The sequence below is a fragment of the Cylas formicarius genome, unplaced genomic scaffold, assembly GCF_029955315.1.
Source record: "Cylas formicarius isolate icCylForm1 unplaced genomic scaffold, icCylForm1.1 PGA_scaffold_5__7_contigs__length_24384050, whole genome shotgun sequence".
Lineage (NCBI taxonomy): Eukaryota > Metazoa > Arthropoda > Insecta > Coleoptera > Brentidae > Cylas > Cylas formicarius.
The window spans coordinates 23,711,293-23,723,310 of NW_026844341.1; the positions used below are offsets into that span (position 1 = coordinate 23,711,293).

Sequence of the window (12,018 nt, forward strand, 5' to 3'; positions counted from 1 at the left end):
TATTCAAATTAGTTAGTTATTATGTGCTAATGAAAAGAGTTGTTAACCCGACCCGAGCACGGTCGATTTCTACCGAAATATGTTACAAAATTAACCGAATATGCCTGCTCATATCATCTCATCTTAATCAAGGTACAAAAGAAGAAAACTGTTGAGGGTATACTGGAGGATCACCTGAGAGAGAGTTTTCGGAGAGAATTATCAACTACTAAGGCAACATTTAAGGTTGTACAGGGAGTGCTGGGAGGTATCGAAGGAGGTGAACACAGCGTTTTAACTCTGTGTGACCCATCGAAAACCTTTCATTGAATTCCTCATGATACATGATACAATCATACCCATGGCAGTTTTATTGTGGCCACAGTAAATTTCGTGGATGCCACGACTCTCACATCACATTACGCACGTAGAAATTCCAAAATTTAGATTATGTAAGTGTGAAAAGAATTGTTTCGCCGACAGAATGAGGAGGCTGAATCTTCAAAACTTCAAAAAATCCCTAAATTTGTATTGCTTCTTATATTTTATTGTTTGTTAAATTAATTCTTGTCTTTAATGTAGTCAAATATTATTCTACTATATTCTGCGATAACACTACACTTCCCGTTTTTTCATTCTCTCAATTGTAAGGATCATCAAAAATAAAACCACGTAATGAAGCAGAATCGAGTTTAATCCTCTCCGTTCGACAACTACGTCTTCACTAACTCATCGTAAACCCCCAAAAACATCGCATAATAATACCCTAATTATCTCCTCACCGCAGCTTGCCCACCCTGTCCTTTTTGCCTGAGACGCCGATACATTTTACGATCGGCAAAAAAAACAAGGCGGCGCCTCTTTGTTACGGGGTCTTGTCGGATATGACGTAATAATATAAATATTCCAACACTCGGCCATCCTGACTATTGGTCTGTCCTCAGACCTAATGGTGAAATTTAAACGTAACTTAAATCTTTCAAAACTACAATAATTTGACTATTCTAGCTTGGTTCCTAGTCTTACGTAATAAAAAAAACATAATCAATTAGTAGGGTATCTTAAACATAAGCGATATTCCTTTATAAACAATAAAATAAGCAACATTTGCTTATAGGCAACGTTTGCCAAACTACAAAACACGAGCGACGTTCGCTCATAGGCACGTTTGCCAAAATACAAAACACGAGCGACGTTCGCTCATAGGCACGTTTGCCAAAATACAAAGCACGAGCGACGTTCGCTCATAGGCACGTTTGCCAAAATACAAAACACGAGCGACGTTCGCTCATAGGCACGTTTGCCAAAATACAAAACACGAGCGACGTTCGCTCATAGGCACGTTTGCCAAAATACAAAACACGAGCGACGTTCGCTCATAGGCACGTTTGCCAAAATACAAAACACGAGCGACGTTCGCTCATAGGCACGTTTGCCAAAATACAAAACACGAGCGACGTTCGCTCATAGGCACGTTTGCCAAAATACAAAACACGAGCGACGTTCGCTCATAGGCACGTTTGCCAAAATACAAAACACGAGCGACGTTCGCTCATAGGCACGTTTGCCAAAATACAAAACACGAGCGACGTTCGCTCATAGGCACGTTTGCCAAAATACAAAACACGAGCGACGTTCGCTCATAGGCACGTTTGCCAAAATACAAAACACGAGCGACGTTCGCTCATAGGCACGTTTGCCAAAATACAAAACACGAGCGACGTTCGCTCATAGGCACGTTTGCCAAAATACAAAACACGAGCGACGTTCGCTCATAGGCACGTTTGCCAAAATACAAAACACGAGCGACGTTCGCTCATAGGCACGTTTGCCAAAATACAAAACACGAGCGACGTTCGCTCATAGGCACGTTTGCCAAAATACAAAACACGAGCGACGTTCGCTCATAGGCACGTTTGCCAAAATACAAAACACGAGCGACGTTCGCTCATAGGCACGTTTGCCAAAATACAAAACACGAGCGACGTTCGCTCATAGGCACGTTTGCCAAAATACAAAACACGAGCGACGTTCGCTCATAGGCACGTTTGCCAAAATACAAAACACGAGCGACGTTCGCTCATAGGCACGTTTGCCATTAATCCTCTTCGTTTTGTATACTAATCCACTTTTTAACATGGTCTGCGGCTACAACAGTTCGTCTACGTTTGAACCCCTCTCGTAAGTCTTCAACTTCGTATCTGTCATTAAATAGTACTTTTGTGATGCGAAAAGGGCCTTTGTATTTCGGATGAAGCTTATGACTGGCACCCGTAGTAGGTATACTCGTTATTAATACTCTAACTAGGTCACCGTCGTTGTACCTTTTGGCATCTCGTCGTGTTTTATCATAGCGTTCTTTTTGTTTTTTCTGGTCCCTCGATATGTGATCCGAAATTTTACACCTAAGCTCTTCCAGGTCTAGCCTATCGATTTCGTCTTGGATTTCATTCAGAATTATTGCCTCTGCCGCATGTTTTGAATTATAGCCAATAAGCGCCTTCATGGGGGTCGAATTAATACCCTTATTAAAACTTGTATTAAGTGCGCTTTGCACTTGTTTTATATATTTGTCCCAATCTCTTTCATCCTTGCCTGCAGCTGTTGTTGATAGCGCACTCACAATGGTTTTGTTATATCGCTCACATTGGCCATTACTTCTGGGCGAGGCAACGGCATTTAAAACGTGCTTAATCCCATAAGTATTACAAAATGTTCTAAAAGTTCGAGATGTAAAAGCTGTCCCTCTATCGCTTATAATTCTGCTAGGTACTCCAAATAGATATATTAGGTCGGTTAAAACCCTAATAACGTATTTACTTTTTTGATTATGTACTGGTTCGATTACAGTGAATTTAGTAAATGCGTCAACAATTACAAAAATATACTTATTCTTCTTTTTGCTTGTCATAAACGGCCCAACATGATCTACATGTAATGTATGAAAAGGAATCGGATGTTTCTCAATAGGGTTCAATTTACATTCTCGTTTAGAAAACGACTGTTTGTAATACATACAACTTAGACATGCGTTAACATATTTCGTTACGAATTTCCTCATTTTTGCGAACCAATAGTTTTCACAAATTCTTTGTAACACTTTTTCTACACCAAGATGCCCAGAATCATCGTGACACAAACGACAAATTTGCATACGTGCTGCTCGTGGAACAACCCATGCTTTGGTTCCATTTCCTAATTTTTTGTATAATTTGTTATTCCTTAACTCATACTGCTCAAAGTAAAACTTTGTATCGCTATTTTTTATTTTATCGGCTAAAATGTTTCGGATTCTACAAATCTGTTCATCTTGCATTTGTGCGGCGGTAATCCAGTCAGCTTCTGTCAAGTCTATATGAAAAACTTCAACTTTAAAATTATTGTTCGATATAGGGTTTCTGCTAAGAGCGTCAACATGCGTCATCTTTTTGCCGGCCCTGTACTCAATTTCGAAGGTATATTCTTGAATTTCCAGCCACCATCTTCCAATGCGCGGGATCAAATCCTTCTTTGATAAGGTCGTTCGCAAGGCATTACAATCCGTAACCACTTTAAAGTTTATCCCCAATAAATAAACCCGAAAATATTTTAAGGCATAAACTACAGCCATAGTCTCGAGTTCGTATGAGTGGTACTGCCTTTGGTCGCTTGTTGTTTTTTTGCTAAAATAAGAGACAACATGTGTATTACCCTCAGCATCATATTGAAGCAATATTGCCCCGACACCGATGGAACATGCGTCTGTGTGAAGTTCGGTTTCTAATTTAGGGTTATATATTGCAAGAATTGGACAAGATATAAGCTTTTGTTGAATTTGGTGAAATGCTTCTTTTTGTGGTGCGCTCCATATCCAATTCGCACTTTTGCGAGTTAATTTTGTTAGAGGCTCGACAATCATGGAGAAGTTCTTGACAAATTTTCGAAAATAACTTGCTAATCCAAGAAATTGACGCACTTGCTTAACGTTGGAAGGATAATTCATATCCAATACCGCTTGAATTTTCTTCTTACCTGGCCTCACTCCTTCTGCACTGATTTCTCTCCCAAGATATTCTATAGTAGTTGCAAGAAATACGCACTTACTGATTTTTAAAGTAAGGTTATGTGCACGAAGTTGGATTAACACCTTTTTTAAGCGTTCTAGTCCCTCCGCAACCGTCAATGAAGGAATTATAATGTCATCTATATAGGGGAAGGCAAATTCATCTTTTAACGGTCCCAGAACCTTGTTTATTAATGATTGAAAAACTGAAGGCGCATTTGCTAACCCAAAGGGCATCCTTAAAAATTCGTAATGGCCATCGGGTGTTACAAATGCAGTCTTTTCAATGGAATTAGCAGCCATGCGAACTTGATAAAAACCGGATGCTAAATCTAAACTGGTGAAATACTTAAATCCTCCTAATTTGTCGATTTGGTCTTCGATATGTGGCAATACACCACGGTTTTTAATGGTTACTGCATTGAGATGTCTAAAATCAACGCACATTCTATAGCCTCCATCCTTTTTTTTAACAAGTGTAATCGGGCTGGAGTACGGAGAATTGGATTCGCGGATGACTTCATTATCCAAAAGTTCTTGAATCATATTTCGGAGAATACCCCTTTCAACCTCAGGCATACGATAAGGATAACGTACAACCGGTGTGTCGACTATACATTTTATCTCCATCTCTACCGTATTCGTATTTCCTAAATTTTCCATGGAAGATGAAATGCAATCCGAAAAACTATGCAATAAGGAAATACATTTTACTTTATCAGCCTCTGAAATAGGGCCCAAATTTACACTATTTAAATCCATAGTGTCATAAACCTCAACCAAACTCACAGACACACTTGTAATGGGGAATAAGCTGTATAAAACTAATCGATCGTCACGTTTAATCATGATTACATGTTCTTGGTTAATAAAATCCCGACCAACTAATAAATCATATTTAAGGTATTTGTCCGGAAGAATTATGGCACTTACTTGTGCCGAAACCCCTTGTATAGTAGCGGTTATTTTACAAAGGGACCTACTATCTAAAGAAGTGCCCATAAAACTACACAAAGTCATACTCTCCGAATCAATACGTTGCAATCCAAATCTCTTAACGAGGGACTCCTTTATTAGCGTATTTGAACTGCCCGAATCTATTAAACATTTTATTTTTTTGCCAAAAATTCGGGCGGGCTGTAAGAATATATTAGGAAACTTTTCCTTTGCTAACAGATTAACGTGCTGTATTTCCTTTTGTAAAAAGGGACACTTTTCTTTAGTGTGACCTAGTTTTTTGCAATTATTACATTCAAGACGTGGTTTTTTGCAGTTAACTGAAATGTGACCCGGAATACCACAATTGTAACACGTTGGGCGGGACTCAGATTTTCTAGAAAATTCTTTATTATTCGAATTTCCTCGATTGAAGCCAGTCCAAGGCAGACGTTTGAATTTAGTATTATTCTGACGAAAACTACAAATTTCCGTAGGCATGTTACCCACGGTGTTTAGATACGCATAAAGTGCATTGGCATTCTCATGCTGTGCGGCTCTAACAGTTCGCGATATATTATCGTCTTTAATACCGCCGATTACTGCGTCAATCAAATAAACGTCAGGTATATTTATGTTAAGTGCCCTTAATTTAGACATTTTTTTAAAACAATAATCTCCTAGGTTTTGTCCCGGCTTAGTTTCGTAATTAGCAGCGTCCTTTAGTAACTTGGAAAATGGAACAGACTTACGGAAATAGAGGCTCATTGATGTTTTAATTTCAATCCAGCTTGAGTCATACTCCACGTTCTCGTCGTACCATTGACGAGCATTACCTCGTAATCGTCCGGAAATTATTCGAAGAATAGTATCATCGTCCCACTGATAACGTTCTGCCAAACTATCCACTTTACTCAACCAATTATCCACCATCACGTCATCCCGACTTGGGTCAAATTTTGGCACTAAAAGTTCGTCTCCCGCGCGAAAGACCGGCTTACGCCTTTTTAAATCATTTAATTCTTTTCTCAAACGTTTTATTGTCCGTTTTCTCCTCGAGCTATTATCGGAAGAGCTATAACTCGAATTCGAACTGTCACTATCACTTCCCGAAGACGAGGATGAACGTTCTTTCCGTTTATTACGCTTTTCACTTGTAACTGTTTTCGATTTAAATCTTCCCATGACGTACAATAATTTTAACTTGTCCGAGAAGAGAAAAAAAAAAACGATTGTAAGTGATTTTAGTAAAATCCCACCGCTGCTTTGTAAGGATCATCAAAAATAAAACCACGTAATGAAGCAGAATCGAGTTTAATCCTCTCCGTTCGACAACTACGTCTTCACTAACTCATCGTAAACCCCCAAAAACATCGCATAATAATACCCTAATTATCTCCTCACCGCAGCTTGCCCACCCTGTCCTTTTTGCCTGAGACGCCGATACATTTTACGATCGGCAAAAAAAACAAGGCGGCGCCTCTTTGTTACGGGGTCTTGTCGGATATGACGTAATAATATAAATATTCCAACACAATTTATTGCTTCGGGTTGATGCGAACGAGGCGATAAAATCGCCCGACGAAAATAATAAAACCAGAAGTTTTCTGCGGTCTGGTTAACTGTAAACGGTTTTCAAGTGTTTTTTATCTCGTGTCGTCGGTACCCAACGGCCCCGCCCATATCGCCGCCTAATGATGTGCAATCAAGTGTGGATACTTAAAGTAAATTGTTTCGATATTTCCTTTTATAACGTGCGGGTTTTCAATTACGTAACGACGAAGCATATCAACACTTTTTCCGATATGTTGATTTTCAAAAACAACTGAAAAAATATTTAATTAATATAATAGGTAATTAAGATAATGGTTAGTTTTATAAGCTGTTGGGAGCTTAGATAATATTTAATAGTAATCCCATCGTGACGACCGTTTGAGGAGGCAGGGTGGTTTTTCATAGAGTTCATCAAACCGAATTTCGCAGGGACGCCATGTACACAACAATATCCACAGCAGTCCCCTGCACCACAACGTCCTCTACCGGAGCCTGCAGGAGGAGACGGCGCTCGCGCAGGCGCAGTATCAACCGGACCCGGACCCGTCGGGGGGCGGGGCGGCATGCGCAGACGACGGCGAGGACAAGACCGGTCTTTTGCACGCGTCTTTGCCCGCGCAGCCCGGGATATCGAGGCAGCAGTTGATCAACAGCCCCTGCCCGATCTGCGGGGATAAAATTTCCGGATTCCATTACGGCATCTTCAGCTGCGAGAGCTGCAAGGGCTTCTTTAAGAGGACTGTGCAGAATAGGTACGCTTTCCGCGTATGCTCCATTCCCATAGATTGATCGTTTAGACTATGACGCAGAAATTAATAAATTGGTACTAAATGAAAGTAAAACTGAGATAATCGCGTTTATTATTAATATTAATTAATTTATATAAAAATTAATATTTGTATTGTACTGACAATATCCAACACTTTTAACACTTTTGGTGTGTCTGATTTTGGCAAAAATATTTCGCGTCCCGCAGGAAGAACTACGTGTGCCTGAGAGGGGCGCAGTGTCCGGTGACGGTGGCCACTCGCAAGAAATGTCCCGCGTGTCGCTTCGACAAGTGCCTGCAGTGCGGCATGAAGTTGGAAGCGATCAGGGAGGACAGGACGCGGGGCGGACGCTCGACTTACCAGTGCTCGTATTCTCTGCCGCCGTCGTTGGCCGGGCAGACGGAGCTGCGCGGGGGCGCGGGAGACGCCCATCCCGCGTTCGCGGTCAAGCTGGAACCGCCCGACGGCGGCTGCGCGCCGCCCCACCACAAGCGCAACAACTTCCCCGGTTCTAAGGGTGTCCCCCCGCTATTGCAAGAGATAATGGAGGTCGAGCACCTGTGGCACTACAACGAGTCGGAACTGAACAAGCTGAGCGCCGAGGGTCACCTAGGCAAGGACGGGGGCAGCGGGGCGGTTCACAATTTGTCCAACCATCCGTTGCTAGCCGGCACCGCCCTCGCCGGTACCGAGACCAATCCCGACTTTGTCGCGAACCTGTGCAATATCGCCGACCATCGCCTCTACAAGATCGTCAAGTGGTGCAAGAGTCTTCCCCTGTTCAAGAACATTTCGGTAAGTGGGGGACGAGTCGGTAGTTTTTGGGTAAAAAATTAAAAAAATAGAACCTGACCTAGTCCGAGGCTGGGCCGTTTGTTAAGGAGCTGAAGAGACATACATTTTCTACACGGAAGTTTCTTTCTTCCTTTTAAATATATATCTTGTGGATTAGGTATAACTTTTTTGTCGTATATTTTTCATAAAAGTGAAGAATTTGTCGCGTCGTATTTTTCAACAAATATCTAGTGTAAATATAATATACTATAAAAAATGCCTTTTACCTGTCATAGATTGTATCGTATGTTTAATTCACTGCTACTTGCAAAACTTAGAAAACAACTCAAGCATACATGTTTTTCTATTTGGGTTAGATAGACTAGGGATTGGATGAAATCCACATTTATGTGCCTGTTCCTAAGAAAAACAGTGCAAAACATTACGGGGACCGTAGACTAATTAATAATACAATATTTATTGCCAAAAATTCATTTTACAAAAAAAAGATCTTGGTCAAAAGAGGACCGGAAGGTTGAAAAACCCTCTTTTCCTGTCAACACAAGGATTATATAAAGTTCAGATCGCTTCGCTTCCCGCCAACATACGGAACCTATAGCCGCACCAAGAAAAAGGAGATGACACAATGATAAGTGAAATTTTTCAGTAAAAGGGCGTTTTAAAGAAGTTGCGAAATGTCTTATGATGTTAATAATACCGCTCTAAAGAGAATTGTGTGTTATAAAATGTGCCGCAAGTGGTGGTGAATTATTAATAGTCTAAGTCTAAACATCAGAAGTGGGATTGGTCTCCCGTGTTTTGATTAAACCGCGTCTTAAGTGTCATTATTGTTTTTTTTTTGTTTTAATTCCGAAGCAAACAGAAGAGCATGACAATAAATATGCCCTAAATGACCAATGTAAAAGAATATAGTACATGTGCAAAAAGAAAATACTGATGGAAATCTACACTTGGATATTATAGCATGGAGATTTATATTATTCTGAATGCGGCTGTGTCTCTTCATCTAAATTAATTAAATAAAATTAAAAAAAAAACAAAATCACTTATAGGGTCGGCTCACATATACCTTTTACTAGGATATTTTATAATAAAAAACATGCAAAGCAAAAGATTATACACATTTTCTAACCGTCTATTCTTTTAGCTAAATTTCTTGAGGCCAATTTCTATTTAAACGCTCCCGCTTTCATAATACGAGGTGTATTCAAAAAGTAAGGTGACAATTAAGTTTTATCAAAATGTATTCATAAAAATTAAGTAATCCTCCGCACTTTCTGGTATATCCTTGAGTTCTCCCAGTGTCTCCTCAATCGTTCCAAACGTCCTTCCTTTCAGGGGTTTCTTCAGTTTTGGGAACAGGAAAAAGTCGCATATATATAAAAAGTTAGACACAAGCAATGGTGAGCGAGCAGGTGCATTATCGGACGTAACTTTAATTTTATTGACCGTGCGGCGACCTTGTGGTAAGAACTCTTGATGTGCTACGTCACGATAATCCAAATCCATTGGGACTGGGTTTTGGTTTCGATCATCATTGACGTCGTTTAACAGCCCTTTAGCGACGCTCCTTCGACCGTATTTTTTAAATTCTGATTTGAAACTTCGTCAAAGGATATTTTTTCTTGTCTAAGTGACTTACTTTTATGTTTTTTTTTTTGTGTTGCGTGTTGGAAATTTCGTCCTAATCTACATAGGCGACAATTCGCTTACAATGTTTCGTCTCATTGTCAGATCGACGATCAAATATGTCTGCTGATCAACTCATGGTGTGAGCTTCTGCTGTTCTCCTGCTGTTTCCGGTCCATCTCTAGCCCGGGTGAGATTAAGGTGTCCCTCGGGAAGAGCATAACGTTGGCGCAGGCGCGCGACATGGGGATGCAAGCGTGTATCGAGAGGATGCTCAACTTCACGGAGCAGCTGCGCCGCCTCAAAGTCGACCAGTACGAGTACGTCGCCATGAAGGTCATAGTGCTGCTGACGTCAGGTAGGCTACTCACGGTCGACGGTCACACCGAATACGGGAGTGTTGTTTTACTTTTCAGACACGTCCGAGCTGAGGGAGGCTGAAAAGGTGAGGGCGTCGCAGGAGAAGGCGCTCAAAGCGTTGCAGGATTACACGCTGTCGCACTATCCGGACAGTCCGGCCAAGTTCGGCGAACTGCTTCTGCGCATCCCCGAGCTGCAAAGGACTTGTCAGGTAATCAATTAAAATTACCAATTGAAAACCACTCGTCGCACCATCATTTTGCATGATAGAATGCGTTTGAGAAGGTGGAAAGGCTAAAAATAAATTTAAAATGTTATAATGACCAACTTTTTTCTTGGATATTTTGAGCCCAAAATAGGATATTGGGATATGGTTTTGGTTAGTCTATTCACTTGACTATGAAAAAACAGTTATTTTTCTACTCTCGTCTGTAAAATACCTAATTACTCACCGATTTAACGTGCCGGAAGCGTCAGTTTCGTTTCCCACGGATCCGAGCCGTTTCGGATATTTCCGGAATTTTACCGCACGGGTTTGGGAGCAATCGGATGTTTTCGGAGATATTACCGCACGGATTGAATTTTGACGTTTGACAGTTCTGATGGTCAGTGAACATATTCGTGTTGTTTCGCGTAAATGTACCCAGTGTATCGGTGATCAAGTTTGAAAACAATGACTCACTCGTTAATAGATAAATTCTAATAAATATGTCAAAAAGTCCTAAACAAAAATTAGTCGAAAAATCACTATAAAAATTTAATTTGGAGTTTCGGCCCCTGGCGATTTTTGAAATTTGAAAATATTTTTCGCGATTGCCTTTTGGCCAATTTAGTAATAAAATGCCCTACCAGTGACCAATAATTCTTGTATATAGTACTTTGTTTCTTTCGGGCTAACAATGTGGCGTATTAAGGTTCCAGGTTCTGACAAATAAATTGTTTTTTTTTCATCGGTTTTTGCTTTTTTTAATTTTTAGAGACTTTTTAACGAACTTCGTTATTATTTTGTGAGTATCAAAATTGTAAACGAATCGATCAATTGATATTTGTAGGTTATACAGTGAAGTCCGGTTATAAAGTACCCTCTGGGACCAGAAAATGAATACTCTATAAGTGGAACTATGCTATAAAAATACAAAAAAAAAATTATATAGCTCCGTACATATTTTTTTTTATGCAAAAATAGAAAACTAAACACTAATATAGGTACTAAAAAACGAAAGAAACAACTATCTCAACTAAAAATTTATCTATCTATATAAACTTTACAACATACAACATATTCTTTATGAATAAAAAAAATTCGTTATATTTGTTTATTTTTCCATATTTATATTTGTTTATTATTTTTCATCATTTGGCTGTAAAACTTCAGTAATTTTATCATTATCCGTTAATAACTCCGTTGTTATCATCTGGGAAGCTATCCAGCTCAGGAAGTTACATTTCAATGTTGGTTAGATCTTGGCCTATATTGCGCAACCAATTACTTAGGGGAACCTCCCAGTCATCGTCGTCATTATTCTTATACTTCTCGAACCACTAAGTAACATCATTGCACCATTGTGCAAGTAGTTTTATGGCGTCTAGGATAGTGATGTTGAAAGGTTCCTTATTTTCAAATGACTGGATCAAACGGTACAAAAAATATCTGCGGTAATATGTCTTAAGGCATTTTATTGTGCCCCGATCCATTGAGTCAAAAACTCTAATCTGATATTTGAAAGGATTATATTTTTTGGATGAGCTGCACAATTGTCAACCGGCAGCAATATTTTTCCATTCCGTCATTTTAGTTTTCCATCCCAATCTTTTAATTAATTGTAAAAAATTGCTAAAGTGATCCACGCTTGCTGGTTTGACGTATAATCGACAGGTAGATTTTTCACATTTTTCATGCATCTCGGTCGTTCATATTCACCAATGTACCTCACTTTTATCCTCTAAATTGAA

General features: G+C 39.8%; 1 protein-coding gene across 2 annotated transcripts in view; it reads left to right on the plus strand.

Moving 5' to 3' along the window:
* The window catches only part of LOC132701824 (nuclear hormone receptor FTZ-F1 beta), a 38,423-nt gene that overhangs the window by 23,714 nt on the left and 2,691 nt on the right, over nucleotides 1-12,018 (plus strand). For both annotated transcript variants that reach the window (XM_060670043.1, XM_060670044.1), the window contains exons 5-8: nucleotides 6,941-7,263; nucleotides 7,488-8,076; nucleotides 9,811-10,063; nucleotides 10,122-10,276. In XM_060670043.1, the coding sequence (XP_060526026.1) occupies nucleotides 6,941-7,263; nucleotides 7,488-8,076; nucleotides 9,811-10,063; nucleotides 10,122-10,276 (1,320 nt within the window). The remainder of the gene's footprint in view (nucleotides 1-6,940; nucleotides 7,264-7,487; nucleotides 8,077-9,810; nucleotides 10,064-10,121; nucleotides 10,277-12,018) is intronic.